At 59.3% G+C, this 18014-nt stretch overlaps 1 protein-coding gene across 2 annotated transcripts in view; it reads left to right on the top strand.

Annotated features, from left to right (window-relative positions):
* Positions 1-18014, top strand: part of ADGRA1 (adhesion G protein-coupled receptor A1) — a 43171-nt gene that overhangs the window by 21571 nt on the left and 3586 nt on the right. For both annotated transcript variants that reach the window (XM_055244937.2, XM_063616210.1), the window contains one exon: positions 17652-17750. In XM_055244937.2, coding sequence (XP_055100912.2) covers positions 17652-17750 — 99 coding nt within the window. The remainder of the gene's footprint in view (positions 1-17651; positions 17751-18014) is intronic.

Here is an 18014-nt window from a genome sequence, read left to right as displayed (position 1 = left end):
GCACTTCTGCCCAAGAAGCTGCTCAGGCTCAAGCTCCGGATTCTTGCTGGGACGGGTCACTCCTGTGTGCTCTGCCAGCTCTGCTGGCCACAGTTACAGAGCCTCACACTCCAGCGGGAAGGCAGGTGCTGCCATCAGTCACAAGGTTCATGCAAACAGCCCAGGCTGTTGTAGTGCCACATCCTGCGTCCCTGCACACAGAGCAGCCTTATCAGGCAGTGACGTGGGGAATGTGCTGAAAGCCACTGACCCAGGCACCTGCCACACCCCGGAGCTGGCCGTTCTGCAGAGCAACACTGGGCAGCACAGGGTCGAATGTTCAGAGAGAAGCTTCTTGGATCTGCCATTTCTAACTATATGAGTGAGAAGAAAGAAAGGCTGAGAGAGAGAGATTCTGTAAGAAATATAAAGAAATACTGGAAGAAAAAGAATAAGGGCAGGCCGGGCGTCGTGGCTCACGCTTGTAATCCCAGCACTTTGGGAGGCCGAGGCGGGCGGATCACGAGGTCAGGAGATCGAGACCACGGTGAAACCCCGTCTCTACCAAAAATACAAAAAATTAGCCGGCCTGTAGTCCCAGCTACTCGGAGAGGCTGAGGCAGGAGAATGGCGTGAACCCGGGAGGCGGAGCTTGCAGTGAGCCGAGATCGCGCCACTGCACTCCAGCCTGGGTGACAGAGCAAGACTCCGTCTCAAAAAAAAATAAAAAAATAAAATAAAAAAAAAAAAAGAATAAGGGCAAATATTATGCACCCTGAGCGGACCCTTTCTACACAAAACAGAAGCCAGTGGCCTGACGCCCATGTCTGAACGATTAGCCTGCTTCCTGTATACCCAGATCTCACAATGCAGATTTATTTTCCGGAATTCTGTTTTGACCTCTATTCAGCCTCTTCCCCTTCCTTGTCTTTAGTTTCCTGCCCAATCCCTTTGCCGTAGAGTGATGTCTGCGTGGGGCCCTGGACATAGGTGCTGCTGGATAATTCAGTGATCCCGGGTCCCCAAGCACCTGCTCCAATGTAAGCACAGCCTACTGAAGGGTTGTTTCTGCATCTGTTACATGGAAATGTGGCTGAACTGGGGAGGTTCTGGGTAGGCTGGGCCACCTGCCCACCAGGGGCACCTGCCCTCCTAATCCTGCCAAGCCACCTGCCTGCCATGGGCATCTCCCCTCCTAATCCCACTGGCCACCTGCCTGCCGTGGGTCCCTCCTCTCCTAATCCCTCCAGACCACCTGCCCACCACGGGCACCTCCCTCCCAATCCTTCCAGACCACCTGCCTTTCACGGGCACCTCCCTCCTAATCCCTCCAGACCACCTGCCTTTCACAGGCACCTCCCTCCTAATCCCTCCAGACCACCTGCCTGCCATGAGCACCTCCCTCCTAATCCCTCCAGACCTCCTGCCTTTCATGGGCACCTCCCTCCTAATCCCTCCAGACCTCCTGCCTTTCACGGGCACCTCCCTCCTAATCCTTCTAGACCACCTGCCCGCCACGGACACCTCCCTCCTAATCCTTCCAGACCACCTGCCTTTTATGGGCACCTCCCTCCTAATCCCTCCAGACCACCTGCCCGCCACAGACACCTCCCTCCTAATCCTTCTAGACCACCTGCCCGCCACGGACACCTCCCTCCTAATCCCTCCAGACCACCTGCCTGCCACGGGCACCTCCCTCCTAATCCCTTCAGACCACCTGCCTGCCACAGGCACTTCCCTCCTAATCCTGCTAGCCAGCGCACTTTGAGGAAGGGCCTCTAAGTAGACAGAACTTTCCACATTTTCTGCTCCCTTTGACAGACAAAGGGAAGACACTCCAGAAACAAGTAGACCTTTTGTGATTTCACAGGTGCTCAGGGGCTGATTCCCCATTTAGCAACGAATAATGGCATCCTAATTTTGCAGTCCGGCCGCCCTTTCTGATCAAGTGCACCAAGCCGTGTCGGTTATTTGGGGTCTGCGGACTGTTTCGGTTATTTGGGGTCTGCGGGCCACGTCGGTTATTTGGGGTCTGCAGGCCGTGTCGGTTATTTGGGGTCCGTGGGCTGCGTCGGTTATTTGGGGTCTGTGGGCCGCGTTGGTTATTTGGGGTCTGCGGGCCGCGTCGGTTATTTGGGGTCTGCGGGCTGTGTCGGTTATTTGGGGTCTGTGGGCTGTGTCGGTTATTTGGGGTCTGTAAGCCGTGTTGGTTATTTGGGGTCTGTAAGCCGCGTCGGTTATTTGGGGTCTGCGGACCGCGTTGGTTATTTGGGGTCTGTAAGCCGTGTCAGTTATTTGGGGTCTGTAATACATGTCGATTATTTGGGGTCTGTGGGCCGCGTCGGTTATTTGGGGTCTGTGGGCTATGTCGGTTATTTAGGGTCTGCGGGCCGTGTCGGTTATTTCAGGTCTGCGGGCCGCGTCAGTTATTTGGGGTCTGTAAGCCGTGTCAGTTATTTGGGGTCTGTAATACGTGTCGGTTATTTGGGGTCCACGGGCCGCGTCGGTTATTTCAGGTCTGCGGGCCGTGTTTCGGTTTGGAAGTCCAATGGCACCGAGACACTTAGATTCCGTGTCACAGCCCAGCTTGCCGAGGACACCTGCTCCCACCTTCACCTGCCTCGCAGCCTCCCCCTCACCTTCACCTGCCTCGCAGCCTCCCCCGTGCTGGCCAGGCGCTGAGGGATGCTTGTCCCCACCCCGTGGATGAGTGATTTCCTGGGGCTCCTTCAGCCGGGAATCCTCTCTAGGCCACGGGGCAAACTCTGGAGACTGCCTTGGGCTTGGGACCTGCCCGTGGCCACGCACTGGGCCTGGCTTGGACCCCACTGGGCTGGGGCCCCCAGGCACTGGGGCCCTGGGAATGGCCAGTAGGAGGTGTCCACTCCCTCCTGTTCCATCTGGAATGCATGCCTGATGCCAGTCCTCAGGATGAGCTGCCTAAGGGCGGGCAGAGGTCACAGGCCAGCGAGCGACCTGGCGCCTGCCACTTCCAAGAATGTGGGTTCACTGGGAGAGGGCAAGGATGGGGGTGGGTGGGAGGGAGCCGAGGGAGCTTTGTGCGGGGAAAACCCTGCAAGGTAGCAGCTCTGAGATCTGTGAAGCAGCCTCCCCTCCCTTCCCCATGTCCCTGTGGACCCTTGGACATCAGGCCAGGAAGGGCCTGGGCCTTCCAGATGGCCCTCTAGCCCAGCCCTGAGCTTTACAGATGGGAAAACCAAGGCCGCAGAGGCACGGGGGCTTGCCCAGAGCCCTGGCCCGGCCACCAGGACCTGGCATCTCACACTTCGGCGGCCCCCTGACTCTAGACACCATGAGTACCTCCGCCTCCCGCCCGGTCCTGATGTCTGCCTCCAGCAGCGCTGGCTGAGAATGGGAGGAGGGGCCACGTGGCACAACCCCTTCTCCACCCCCAGGACAGCACCAAGCCCAGTGCCCGCACACTTAGCTCCCCTGAGCAGGAGCAGAGGGCACTGGAGCTTCAAGGGCAGAGCAGGACACACTGCCACTGATGCCTGGGTCCAGGGATGGCCCCTCGAGGCCACATGTGGCCTGACGTCTTGGGACACAGACCTCGCCCTGGAACACAGGCGCCCTTCACAGCACAAGTGATCCTGCAGACCCTTCTGTGGGTACCCACTGCAAGCAGACCGGAGCGGCGGTGCTATGGCGTTCAAAGCATCTTGTCAGTCACGAAGCGTCCTCAGCTCTTGTCTGGAGCTGGGTGGCGTGGTGCCGTCTGCAGGGCATAGCGGCCCTGTCCTTCTGCACCTGACTCCTGTCTCACCAACCTACCTTCCTCTCGACGCCTGTGGTGTCCTCCTCCATCCACCCTCAGAGGTTATCGAATGCAGAGGAGCCCAGGATGCACTTCCGAGGCTCGCCTGTGACTTTCCAGAGATACTTAGGCAAACAGACATAAATAGCATAGCTCTTGGATCCTAGCAGGAATTCTCAACCTGATTTCTCGGAATTCAGAAGTCACAGTTAACTCAAAAAATGCTAAGCGGGCCAGGGATCACGATCTCACAGATGGGTCCCGTGTCCCAAGGCAGTAAAGGTGCCGGGGCCGTCTCCTGAGCTATCTGCCGCCCGCCCCTGCACCGCCCATCCAGGCAGCTCCCTGAGGCTGCAGTTTCCTTGGCTCCTTCTGCTCTCTGGGCAGCGCCAGCCTCGGGTCCACACCTGGAATCCACCGTCTTTCCTGTGACAAATGACCTCAGCGCATCGAAGGCCCCCGGGGGCCGCAACCTCCATGAGTGCGACTGGCTGGTGGGGCAGCGCCACTGCCCTGGGGACATGCTTCCAGTGGAGAGGTGGCTAGGAGCCTGGGGGGCTTCGTCGAGAGGGTCCCGGAAGGGCCCAGTGGTCAGACTTGAGCGGTGCACCTGGGCCTCACCCATCGCCTGAGTGGGGCCGTCCCGAGTCCACCCCCAGCCCCTGAGCCCTCCTCACCCCTCGGCCTTCCCCTGGGCGGGGGTGGTGCAGGCTGGGGGCATCCACACCGCCTCCAGCAGGGCAATGGCACACAGGCTCTGCCCAGCGGTCAGCAGCAGGCATGGGCAGGCATAGGGAGAGGGGAGCCCTAGAGTAAAGGGAAACCGACAAGACCTCTGCACCTGCGAAAGCCAGGCCCTGGATCTGGCCAAAGAACGGTCCTCACGAGGCCACAGCTGGACTCAGCCTAGAGGCCTGACCCCAAAGGACACAGTGGATCGGGGGTACCCTGAGAAGGGCGGCCCCCAGGCCTGGCCCATGCTTGGCAGAAGGGTGCGCAGCGCTAGCCAGCCGCCTCCTTGAAGACTTGGGGGGAAATGAGTAATCACAGGTGGCTCCCCATGAGGGAGGTCAGGACCCCGCGGGCACTGTGGGGACTCAGCACAGCTGAGGGTCGGCTCATGGCATTGTCACCCCTCCCGGGCCCCTTGAACCACCCACTGCTGGGACCCTTGACACATGGGCTGCAAGCCTCCAACCCTCACTGTCCTCAAGAGGGCCACGTTCCCTTGTCCTCTGAGCCTCCAGGGCCACATGTCAGACCCAGCCCCGAGACACCACTGCCAGGTCCTGGTGTACTACAGCCCCCAACCCCTCCCTGCCTTCCAGAGACCCTGCCCCAGGGGAGAGCTTGTGCTTTGCTCCAGCATCCACCCAGCAAGACCCTCTCCCTACCTTATCCCTCCCCCCACCCCTCCCCCTCTCCCTCCCTCTTTTCCCTCCCCATTCCCCTCTCCCTCCCCTCACTCCTCCTCTCCCCTCCCCACCTTCCATTGGCTCCAGGCCAAGCCCAGGGCTAGATGCATGCCTGGCCCACCCACGCCGCTCTGCAGGGGCACTACTCGTGGAGCCCAGGCCCTTTGGCCCCCTACCCTGGGCCCCTGCCCAGCACGAGGCCATACGGGGCGAGTGTGGATTGGGTGAAAGACACAGTAACAAAATGTGGTGAAAATGCTCCTGGGAGCCAAGCTGATCCACAGGGCCTGTGCGTTCGCCTTCACAGTCCCTCAGCCTGTGGGGGACCCCAAAGCTCCCGACCGCCCTCCCCGCAGGGCCTGTGCCTTCGCCTTCACAGTCCCTCGATCCCAAAGCTCTTAGCTCCTACGTGGTCCAGGCTTTGTCAGCGCCCCCCCACCCCCCGCCACCACCCACGGTCCCTTCAGGGCCACCACGGCTACTCCAGTTCCCTCAGCCCCTGTCTGGGGGGCGTCCCTGGGCCCTGCCCAAACCCTTCTTCCACCCAGACCACACCCAAGGCCGCCCACCAGCTGCCCCCCGGCACACCCAACCCGCCCACAGGCATCCTTTCCCTCCAGGTGTGACAGGGCCTCTCACGATGAAGAGATGCAGACACTCAACCAGAAACACGGGGCAGCCCAAGGAGGCCCCCCTTCCTCAGTGGTGGGGACGCTGCCTGTGTGCCAGGCGGAGCCGATGGAGCCCCAGGCTTCCTTCCTGTTGGCCGCGCCTCTTTCTTTCCTCCATCCTCTCCTGCCCATCAGACTCCCGCCTCTGGTCAGTTCCAAGTCAGGCAAGGGGTGGGCAGGCCCCTCGAGCGGAGGCTCCTCTGGGAACCCAGGGCAAATGAGGAACCAGGATAGTGTCAGCAGACAGATGCAGGTCTGACCCCCAGTTCGGGACAGAGGGTGGGGAGGGTAGAGGGTGATGGGGACACTTCCCATCCAGTCACTGCAGCAGCTTGTGGAAGGTGGCCTCTGTCGGTCACGCTCTCTGTGGTGGGGTCCAGGGAGCACTCCGAGTGAGGGGTCAGTGCCCGGCAAGAGCTGTGAGCCACATGCTGTCTGCTCCAGAGCGAGGACTGCTGGCCGCCCTCCTGTGAGTGGACAGAGGGACACAGTCCAAGGCACAGAGGCAGCACCCAGGGCCCACCTCTGCCCACAGTCCAAGGCACAGAGGCAGCACCCAGGGCCCACCCCTGCCCACAGTCCAAGGCACAGAGGCAGCACCCAGGGCCCACCCCTGCCCACAGTCCAAGGCACAGAGGCAGCACCCAGAGCCCACCCCTGCCCACAGTCTGGGCCCGAGACCCGAGACCTGAGCACACAGAGCAGGCACCCACCGAAAGCCTGGCTTGAGTGCCCGGGGTGCCCAGCAAATACCCACGGAACAGCCTACTGATGGTGCATCCAGCCTGGAGCCCCACAGAGGCCAAGCGCTCAGTGTGGCCACACCAGACCTGCCCCCTGGGAGGTCCCGTGCACTGTGGACGTGGCCAGGGCAGAGCCCGGGAGATTGCCTGGGCCAGGAGGCCCCAGGATCAGGCCCTCATTAGCCCAAGCACCTGCTCAGGGCTGGTGCTCCTGGCGCTCAGCCTGTGGACGGCCAAGAGGAGGCTGTCAGTTGTCAGCTCAGCATCTGGGATGGGCCTGGAGAAGGGGATTGACAGTGTCCCTGACCTCAACTGAGTCCCATGTATTTCTGGGTTCTGCACACGTGGCCTCAGTGGTTGAAATAACAAGGGTAGCTGGCAGTGACTTCGAGACACGAGACTGCCTGCTAGGTGGCTTGCAATCTGGTGACTTCATTCTGGGATCCTGGGAGGAGTCCCTGCCAGGCCCAGCTCCCCTGTCACCCTAGTTGCCAGCTCCAGCCAGTGGCCAGACAGCAATCATTCCCACCCCTCCCTTTGCCCACGTGCTGGTCATTCCCCTGTCCGGGACAGCAGGTGGGGCTGTGGCCGGTTGACTGGCAAAGCTGTGTTTGACAGTGGAGGCTGGGAGGAAATGAGCCAGCTGGTCAGGCCAGCCAGGTGAGCCCTGCGGGGAGCTGAATGTGTCCCCAAGCTGACACCACTGCCCCCAGTCAGCGCTGGCACCAGCTTCCAGATGATTCTCTGGTCTCACCGTCTTCAGGAACTGAGGCCCCACCAGCCTCTTCCTGCCTCGTTTCCCAAACTGCCTTTTCATTAGAGAGCAAACCCCTCGAGGACCAGCGGCTGTATGGTCCGCAGAGGCCTCAGGTCACGGTGCCCACAGGATTTTTAAGTTCGGGTTTGTACATTGTTTCTTTAGACATAATGCTATCGCACACTTAGTCGACACAGTAGAGTGTAAATGCAACTTTTATGTGCTGTATTAGTCCATTTTCACACTGCTATAAAGAAATACCCAAGAGTGGGTAATTTATAAAGGAAAGAGGTTTAATTGACTCACAGTTCTGCATGGCTGGGAGGCCTCAGGGACTTACAGTCATGGGGGAAGGTGAAGGGGAGGCCTCAGGAAACTCACAGTCGTGGCAGAAGGGGAAGGAGAAGCAGCACCTTCTTCACAAGGAGGCAGGAGAGAGAAGGGAAGAGTGAAGGGGGAAGAGCCTCCTATAGAACCTTCAGTCTCATGAGAACTCAATATCATGAGAACAGCATGAGGGAAGCCACCCCCTGATCCAGTCACCTCCCACCAGGTCCTGCCCTCAACACATGGGGATTATGGGATTACAATCTGAGATGAGATTTGGGTGGGGACACAAAGCCAAACCATATCATGTGCACTGGGAAACCAAAAAATTTGTGTGACTCACTTTATTGCAGTGGTCTGGACCTGAACCTGTACCACCTCTTCAGTGTGCACACACACATCACACACACATGCACTCACACACTCACACACGCACTCACACACCACACACACGCATTGCACACATGTGCATGTACACTCATGCACTTACATCACACGCACCACACACATACACATACTTGGACTGCACACGTGCACACACACACGCACTCACACGCTCACATCACACTTGCACGCACACCCGCAAAACACCCCACATGGAGCACAGCTCAAGTCACGGCACAGGTGAGGGCTTCAGCTAAAGTGCAAACTGAGATGGGTGTGGCAGAGGAGGCCGCAACCATGACCTGAGGTCTCTGCGGACCATACAGCCACTGGTCCTTTATTGCTAAAAAAAAATGCTAGTGACTTCAACAAGTCATAATCTTCCTGCAGGTGGAGGGTCTCACCTCGATGTGGATGGCCGCCGGGGCTGACCAGGGTGGTGGTGGCTGAAGGCTGGGGTGGCTGTGGCAATTTCTTAAAATAAGACAACAATGACGTTTGCCACATTGATTGACTTTTCCTTTCACAAAAGAGTTCTCTGTAGCACGCAGTGCTGTTTGGTGCATTTTACCCACAGTGGAACTTCTTTCGAAACTAGAGTCATCCTCTCAAATTCTGCCACGGCTTGGTCTACTCCATGTATGAAACAGTCTCAATCCTTTGTTGTCATTTCAGTAATGTCCACGGCATCTTCACCAGGAGCAGATTGCATCCCAAGAAGCCATTTTTTTGCTCATCCATAAGAAGCAACTCCTCACTGGTTACATTTTACCATGAGACTGTAGCAATTCAGTGCCATCTTCAGGCTCCACTTCTAATTCTTGGGTGGCCAGGAGCATTGTCAACTAGCAGCAATATTTTGAAAAGAATCTTTTTGAGCAGTAGGTCTCAACAGTGGGCTTTAAATATTCAGCAAACCATGCTGTCAACAGATGTGCTGTCACCAGGCTTTGTTGTCCACTTACGGAGCACAGGCAGAGTAGATTGAGCATCATTCTTAAAGGCCCTGGGATTTTCAGAATGGTGAAGGAGGACTGGCTTCAACTCAAAGTCCCTGGTTGTGTTAGCCCCTAGCAAGAGAGTCAGCCTGTGCTTGGGGGCTTGGAAGCCAGGCATTGACTTCTCTCTAGCCATGGAAGTCCTAGCTGGCATCTTATTCCAATAGAAGGCTGTTTCATCTGCGTTGCAAATCTCTTATTTAGGCCAAGCGCAGTGGCTCATGCCTGTAATCCTAGCACTTTGGGAGGCCGAGGCGGGCAGATTAACTGAGGTCAGGAGTTCTAGATGAGCCTGGCCAAGACGGCAAAACCCAGTCTCAACAAAAAATACAAAAAATTAGCTGGGTGTGGTGATGGGCGCCTGTAATCCCAGCTACTCGGAGGCTGAGGCAGTAGAATCACTTGAACCTGGGAGGTGGAGGTTGCAGTGAGCTGAGATCACGCCACTGCACTCCAGCCTGGGCGACAGAGCAAGACTCCTTCTCAAAAAAAGAAAAAAATATCTCTTGTTTAGTGCAGCCTCCCTCGTCACTCTCTTGGCCAGATCTTCTGGAGAACTTGCTGCAGCTTCTCCATCAGCACTTGCTGCTTCACCTGCACTTTTACGTTCTGAAGATGGTTTCTGTCCTTAAACTTCACGAACCAACTTCTGCTAACTTGGAGCGTCTTTTCTGCTGCACCTCTCTCGGCCATCATAGGGTTAAAGAGACTTAAGGGTCTTGCTCTGGATTAGGGCTTTGGCCTAAGGGAATGTTGTGTCTGGTTTGATCTTCCATCCAGACCATTAAAACTTTCTCCACATCAGCCATGAGGCTGTTTCACACTTTCTTATCATTCATGTGTTTGCTGGAGGAGCACTTTTCATTTTCTTCAATAATTTCTCCTTTGCGTTCACAATGTGGCTGTTTGTCACGAGGCCGAGCTTTTGGCCTATCTCTGCTTTTGACATGCCTTCCTCACTACGCGTAATGATTTCCAGTTTCATACATAAAGCAAGAGACGTCCAACTGTTCCTTTCATTTGAACACTTGGAGGCCATTGTAGGGTTATTAATTGGCCTAATTTCAATATTTTTGTGGCTCGGGGAATAGGAGGGAGATGGGGAACAGCCAACCCGTGGAGCAACCAGATCACACGGGACATTTACCCACTAAGTTCACCGTCTTATACGAGTGTGGTTCGTGGTGCCCCAAGACAACTACCATGGAAACCCCAAAGATCACTGATCACAGCTCCCCATAGTAATAATGGTAAAGTTTGACATATTTAGAGAATTACCAAAATATGACACAGAGACATAAAATGAACACACGTTGTTGGAAAAATGGCACTGATGGACTTGTACGACCCGGGGTTCCCACAGCCTCCACCCGTGAAAAACGCAGGACCTGCAAAGCCCAGGTGCACCTGCGCACGTGTGAGTGCCTGTGTGTGTGGAGTGTGCCACTGTGCATGTGCATGTGAGTGCCTGTGCGTGTGGAGTGTGCCAGTGTGCGTGTGCGCATGTATGTGTGGAGTGTGCATGTGTGCATGTGCATGTGGTGTGTGCCAGTGTGCATGTGTGCATGTGTGTGTCTGTGCATGTCCAGTGTGCCAGTGTGTGTGTGCATGCCTGTACATATGTGTGCATGTGAATGTGTGTGCCTGTGTGTGTGATGTGTGCCAGTGTGTGTGAGAGTGTGCATGTGTGCCAGTGTGCACGTGGTATGTGTGTTCCAGTGTGTGAAAGTGGGGGGGCATGTACGCGTGGAAGTGTCATGCAAACATACGTGTGTGCACATGTGAGCATGCATGTGGTGAAAGGAGAGGAGCAGCATGGAGGCAGAGGCAGTGCTGCTCACCTGAGCCCAGGGACACAGTGTTAGTCTCAGAAGGGCTGCCCTAGGTGGCACCTGGGTCTGGGACCTTTTTGCTCAGGCTGTAATGGTGCCACTGCACCCGGGGAGAGGTGTGCAGCATCAGCCATGGCGGGAACAGAGCCGTGGCGGGATCACACCCGCAGTCTGCGTCCTCGCCCCGTTTCCCCGTGTCCCAGCGTGCGCTGATTCCGACCATCAGCTCCAACCAGCAGCAGGCGAGTGTGCCCAGAGGGATCACGGAGCCGGCAGCACTCAGGCTGGGCACGGGCCGAGGGGCCGATGGCCGAGGGGCTGGGCAGGGTCAGCTGCAGGCGCCCCCTCCACTGCGAAGCTCCACCCGCATCACAGGCCTGTTTCTTGTCTCTTTCTTCTTTTCTTTTCTTTCCTTTTAAAAATACTTTCTAAATTTAATCATTTTTGAGAGTGCAGTGGAACACTTAGGAAGATGCCAGACACACCAGCGCCGCCCAGGAACCTGCTATCTTGGCCGGACACCCCCGCACGGCCGGGAAACTGTGGTCACGACCCGCGGGGCAGAAGCGGGAACCTTGGGGCCGGCCACACCCCCGGCCGTGCCTCCCTGGCCTGCCCCTGGGGCCTCCTTGTCTTTCCTCCCAGTTCGCCAGCCCGGCACACGCATCCCCAGGCTGCACCGGCTTCGAGCTGTGTGTGCCTGGGGTTGTTGTCTCACGTAGTTTCATATCAGATTTCTCTGATTTCTTTCCCTGCACGTGCTTCTTTAAGGCCCGTCCTGTAACCGTCGGTAGCTGGGGCTCCCCATGTCCATGGCTGCACGGGACCCGATTCTGGCGAGACCACGGGGCTTAAACCTTTATCCCTCCTGCCGACTGTGGCACGTTGGTCTCCGAGGGCTCAGGTGGTCTGCAGGCTTCTCCCACCCATGAGGGGCTCAGCTCTAACCCCGCTAAGTCTTCACAAGCCCATCCCTGGCAGGGGCGCCGCACATCCCTCTGCGCCAGTCTCTCTGCGCCCGTCCCTCTGCGCCACTCTCTGCGCCAGTCTCTCTGCGTCCATCCCTCTGCGCCACTCTCTGTGCCCGTCTCTCTGTGCCCGTCCCTCTGCGCCAGTCTCTCTACGCCCGTCCCTCTGCGCCACTCTCTGCGCCCGTCCCTCTGTGCCCGTCCCTCTGCGCCACTCTCTGCGCCCGTCCCTCTGCGCCCATCCCTCTGCGCCACTCTCTGCGCCCGTCCCTCTGCGCCCATCCCTCTGCGCCACTCTCTGCGCCAGTCTCTCTGCGCCCGTCCCTCTGCGCCACTCTCTGCGCCCGTCCCTCTGCGCCCATCCCTCTGCGCCACTCTCTGCGCCCGTCCCTCTGCGCCCATCCCTCTGCGCCACTCTCTGCGCCAGTCTCTCTGCGCCCGTCCCTCTGCGCCACTCTCTGCGCCCGTCCCTCTGCGCCACTCTCTGCGCCCGTCCCTCTGCGCCCGTCCCTCTGCGCCACTCTCTGTGCCCGTCTCTCTGTGCCCGTCCCTCTGCGCCACTCTCTGTGCCCGTCTCTCTGTGCCCGTCTCTCTGCGCCCGTCCCTCTGCGCCACTCTCTGTGCCCGTCCCTCTGCGCCACTCTCTGCGCCCGTCCCTCTGCGCCACTCTCTGTGCCCGTCTCTCTGTGCCCGTCCCTCTGTGCCCGTCCCTCTGCGCCAGTCTCTCTGCGCCCGTCCCTCTGCGCCACTCTCTGCGCCCGTCCCTCTGCGCCCATCCCTCTGCGCCACTCTCTGCGCCCGTCCCTCTGCGCCCATCCCTCTGCGCCACTCTCTGCGCCAGTCTCTCTGCGCCCGTCCCTCTGCGCCACTCTCTGCGCCCGTCCCTCTGCGCCCATCCCTCTGCGCCACTCTCTGCGCCCGTCTCTCTGGGCCCATCCCTCTGCGCCCGTCCCTCTGCGCCACTCTCTGTGCCCGTCCCTCTGTGCCCGTCCCTCTGCGCCACTCTCTGTGCCCGTCCCTCTGGGCCCGTCCCTCTGTGCCCGTCCCTCTGTGCCCGTCTCTCTGGGCCCGTCCCTCTGGGCCCGTCTCTCTGGGCTCGTCCCTCTGCGCCCGTCTGTGAGCGTTGCTGGCTGCGCCGTCCTCTCCTCTCCTCTCCTCTGTGAAGCGTGCGCAGGTCTCTTCCGCTCTCTTCTGGGCCGCCCACCCTTCCTCACTGACGGGCCGGAGCCTGTGTCTGTTCCTCACATCAGCCGGAGCCGCAGAGACTTTCCCTTTCGCTGAATCAGCTTTGGAACCCAAAGTCCGTGATACTGGGTGCCTCGTGCTTCTAGGGACGGTTTAAGGCACCCGTCCTCACGACACATCCACACCGTGTCTCCTCCACGAGGCTCCCCAGTCACCCCGTTGGCAGCAGCACGTCTGTCCTGTAACTGTGTGTAGCTGGGGTTCACCGCACAGCTGGGGCCGCACCGCCTTCCTGTGGCTGCTGTGGCCACGGAGAAAGCTCAGTGGCCTAAAGCAACTCAGAGGGATCATCCGACAGTCGAGAGGCCTTAAGGTCCGAAATGGGCCCTGCTGGGCGGACGTCCAGGTGTGGGCAGGGCTGCCTCCCTCCCCCGGCACCTTCTGAGGCTGCCTCCCTCCCCCGGCACCTTCTGGGGCTGCCTCCCTCCCCCGGCACCTTCTGGGGCTGCCTCGGCCACCGTCACTCCTGAGCTTGGGGCCTCTTCCACCCTGAAAGCCAGCAGCCCCGCGTCCTCTCTCCACTGGGATCTCTGTCGTCCCTCTTTAAGAGGATCCCAGTGACGTCAGTCCAGCCAAACAACCCAGGGCAGTCTCCGCCCTTCACCATCACTCACTTAACCACATGTGCAAGGTCCCTCTTGACGCGTGAGGTGAAACCTTAACTGGTTTCAGGGAAGAGAACTTGGATGTCTGGGGGTGTTACTCAGCCCACACAGGACCGAGCTCTTGTGCTCCTATGCGATGCTCATCTACCTGCCCCGCACTGATGGCCGCTCCTCCCTCACTTGGCCCTGGGTCACGTGGCGGTGCACTCAGGGCTGGTCCCAGACTCTGCACCCTCCCCGGCCAGGCCACCCTCCCCGGCTCTGCACCCTCCCCAGCTCTGCACCCTCCCCAGCTGTGCACCCTCCCCAGCTCTGCACCCTCCCCGGCTCTGCACCCTCCCTGGCCAGGCCACCTTCCCCAGGCTCTGAGCAATGTGCTCTGCCGTGAGTCAGCTCCCGCTTTGCTCCTCTGGACACCTCTGGGTCGGGTTGACAGCTCCCAAGGCGAAGCTGTTAGGATTTCACCGAGATTCAGATCCGCCCTCCCTTTCTAGAAACCTTCCCCCAAAGGCAGTGGTTGGCCTGACCCCCAGAAATCACGTAACCCGGAGATGTCCCAGTGAGTGGCCCTGGCGTGCGAGCCGCTGCCCCGACTCTGGGCACCTGGGCACAGAGGGGTGGGGTGGGCATTCCCCAACGCTGGGCACCTGGGCACAGAGGGGTGGGGGGGGCATTCCTCGACGCCCAGAGTCTGCCTGGGGTTTAGACGGGATTCGACGTAACAGAAGATGATGCTTGAGTGACAGACTCGTCAGCACCCAGAGGAGGAGGACAAGCTGGACCCCTACCCTGGCTGGGGCTCGGAGCCATAGGAGAGGGTGTTCCCAGCTGCCAGACGGGCGGGAACAACTCCCCGGACACAGGTGGGCCGAGGCTGTTGCGAGGGGCCCACGTCAGGCGGTGGATGGTGGATGCTGGACCCAGAGGAGCCCCCCCGTCCCCGCCCCCGGCCCCAGCTCCGCGCCTGCACGTCCACGGCGGTGACTGCCCAGCGGCGGCGGCGAGAAAAGCGGCGGCCTCCAGCGCCCTCTGCCGGCCGACCTGCACTGCTCACCGGGAAGGAGCCCGGAGCCGGTGGTGCGCCGTGGGTCCGTCCTGCACCGCAACTCTGCGCCGTGGGTCCGTCCTGCACCACAAGTGTGCGCCGTGGGTCCGTCCTGCACCGCAACTGTGCGCCGTGGGTCCGTCCTGCACCGCAACTGTGCGCCGTGGGTCCGTCCTGCACCGCAACTGTGCGCCGTGGGTCCGTCCTGCACCGCAACTGTGCGCCGTGGGTCCGTCCTGCACCGCAACTGTGCGCCGTGGGTCCGTCCTGCACCGCAACTGTGCGCCGTGGGTCCGTCCTGCACCGCAACTGTGCGCCGTGGGTCCGTCTTGCACCACTCCTGTGTGCTGTGGGTCCGTCCTGCACCGCAATTGTGCGCCGTGGGTCCATCCTGCACCACAAGTGTGCGCCGTGGGTCCGTCCTGCACCGCAACTGTGCGCCGTGGGTCCGTCTTGCACCACTCCTGTGTGCCGTGGGTCCGTCCTGCACCGCAACTGTGCACCGTGGGTCCGTCCTGCACCACAAGTGTGCGCCGTGGGGCCGTCCTGCACCGCAACTCTGCGCCGTGGGTCCGTCCTGCACCACAAGTGTGCGCCGTGGGTCCGTCCTGCACCGCAACTGTGTGCCGTGGGTCCGTCCTGCACCGCAACTGTGTGCCGTGGGTCCGTCCTGCACCACTCCGGTGTGCTGTGGGTCCATCCTGGACACTTCTGCATCCCCTGGGCCCCTCTATCTCACTGTCTTATCGTCTACTTTGCCGGGCATCCATGTAGCCACTGTAGCTCTCTTCATCTCACAGTTGGCACTGCATGGCTTTTTCCATCCAGTTACTTTCAACCTACTTGTGTCTTATATTCAAAGTGTTTCTATTCTAGTCACCATGTCCCAGGAGCTTACTATCTATTCTGATAACCTCTGCCTTTGGATCGGAGCTTTTAGCTTGTTAAAATTACTTGGAATTTTGATCTGGTTGGATTTAGTCTACATTTTACTCTTTGTTTTCCGTTTTTACCACTTTAAGTGATTGTTTTGCTCTTTGGAATTCTTCCATTTCTCCTTTACTTCCTTCTTTTGGATTATTTTAATATTTTTCAAAAATTTTTCTTTTAATGTTTTTGTTTGTTTGTTTGAGACGGAGTCTCGTTCTGTCGCCCAGGCTGGAGTGCAGTGGCGCGATCTCAGCTCACTGCAAGCTCCGCCTCCCGGGTTCACGCCATTCTCCTGCCTCAGCCTCCCAAGTAGCTGGGACTACAGGCGCCCACCACCACGACTGGCTAATTGTTTTTGTACTTTTTAGTAGAGACGGGGTTTCACTGTGTTAGCCAGGATGGTCTCGATCTCCTGACCTCGTGATCCGCCCACCTCAGCCTCCAAAAGTTCTGGGATTACAGGCGTGAGCCACCGCGCCCTGCCTAGTTTTTAACCTAGTTTCTTATGGTTGCTCTAATGGATTAAAATCCACAAACTTTCCACAGCCTACGTAGAGTAAAACTGTTCTCTTCATATATTTACAGAAAACTTGCGACTATATAGGACGGTTTTCTGCCTCCCACCTTTCCTTCTGCAGATGCTGGGCAGAGCACCATCCCCAGTGCTCTCCACAAGGCAGTGCTAAAGTCCTTTCTTTAAACAGTCATTGAAAGAGGGAGGAAATTAAGAAGGGGGAGACAAATCTTTTATGTCTATCCTCTAGCGTTTCTGGTGTTCCTCCTTCCTTCCAGACAGTCCAAGTCCCTCCAAGCAGCCCAGGGGCTCCCCGCTGTTCTGGTGAAGTCCGCAGCGTGGACCCCCGGCCCAAGGCCCACCGTGCAGGTCTGGTCAGGGTTTCCCACAGGTGGGGTGCCTGCAGGAGGGTCCACCCCCCGTCCACCCTGAAGAATTTCATCTAACATGTCCTGAAATCCAGGTCGATACATGGCAAATGCTGTTAGTTTTATTTTTATCAGAAAGTGTCTTTGTTTCATCTTGATTCTTGAAGGATATCTTCTTGGGATATAGAGTCTGGGAAACACAGGTTTCCTGGGGAGTCCCCGAGAACTACCAGACGCAGGCCAACCCCTCCCACCCCTGCACCTTGGAGCCCACTGAACGTGTGGGGCAGGGGTCTGTGGCCGACCCAGGTGTTCACAGCAGCCAGGGAGACAGCACCCACGGGGGATGGTCTCTGAGCCGGCCCCCAGGTCACCCATGCTCCATAGGGCTGGCAGCCAGGGGTTGTCTCATGGGTCTGGGTGGGGGCTGGAGGCGGTGAGCAAGTGCACCCAATCCAGGACACGCAGCATCCTGCGTGGACCCCTGGGCGCCCTCAGCACCGTTGCCAGGCCCTGCAGAGGGGAAGGTCAGCCCCTGTCCTGGGCTTGGGCCGCGCCTGTCAGGATGAGACTCTGCCCCTCCAAGGCCAGGTTCCTGGGTCTGACCGGGAGCAGAGACTTCAGCCCTCCGAGCTTCTTCCCCTGAGGCTGAGCGGGGCCTTAAAACTGTTTAAAACGGGGCACTGCTAGTCACTGGCCACGCACTACCCGCGGGGAGGGGGCATGACCTGGGGACCCGGTGGGATGCACAGCTCCCTGTGTGACCCCACGCTGCCCTGGGGAGCAGTCCCACCTGCAGCCAGGGGCTCCCTGCAGTTGCAGAGAAGTCCGCAGCCAACGGAGCTCTCCCGGGGCCCACCCGTGACAGGACCTGGCCAGGGCCCTCTCCTGGTGCAGAGGCCCGCGGGAGGCCAGGCGAGGCCGGCACTGGCTGCTCGGTCAGTGGTCGGGGGTCGGGGATCGGGGTTCTTGGTCTCCTCCTGCTCCGCCCGCACCTGCTGCTCTCCCTTGCCCCGCAGAGTGGGGGACAACGCTGTCCCCGGAGGATGCAGGCGGCGTCTGCAAGGGGGTCAACGCCTTCCTCTCCGGCAGGTTTTACCTTGTCAGCGGAGGGGTCCCCTTTATCATCTGTGGGGTCACGGCTGCCACGAACATCAGGAATTACGGGACAGAGGACGAGGACGCGGCGTAGTGAGTACCGGGCGCCCAGAGCCGGAGCTGGGAGCAGCGGGTGGGCTCTGCCCGAGGTCCCTCCCAGGCACCTGTGGTGGGGAAGCCCAGGACGAAGCAGCAAGGCCTGGGCCTGGGCCTGGGGCTCGCCCAGAGCTGCGCCCCTCCCAGCTCGCACCCCCGAGGAGTGTGCAGCGCCCCCTCCTCTCCCAGGAACTCCGACCTAATATTTGCCTTTGGACAAGGCAGGCCTGGTTTGCCTTCTATGGGAGGGGCCTGGGGACA

Source organism: Symphalangus syndactylus, chromosome 2 (assembly GCF_028878055.3).
Source record: "Symphalangus syndactylus isolate Jambi chromosome 2, NHGRI_mSymSyn1-v2.1_pri, whole genome shotgun sequence".
NCBI classification, from domain to species: Eukaryota; Metazoa; Chordata; class Mammalia; order Primates; family Hylobatidae; genus Symphalangus; species Symphalangus syndactylus.
This window is presented reverse-complemented; position numbering and strand designations above follow the sequence as displayed.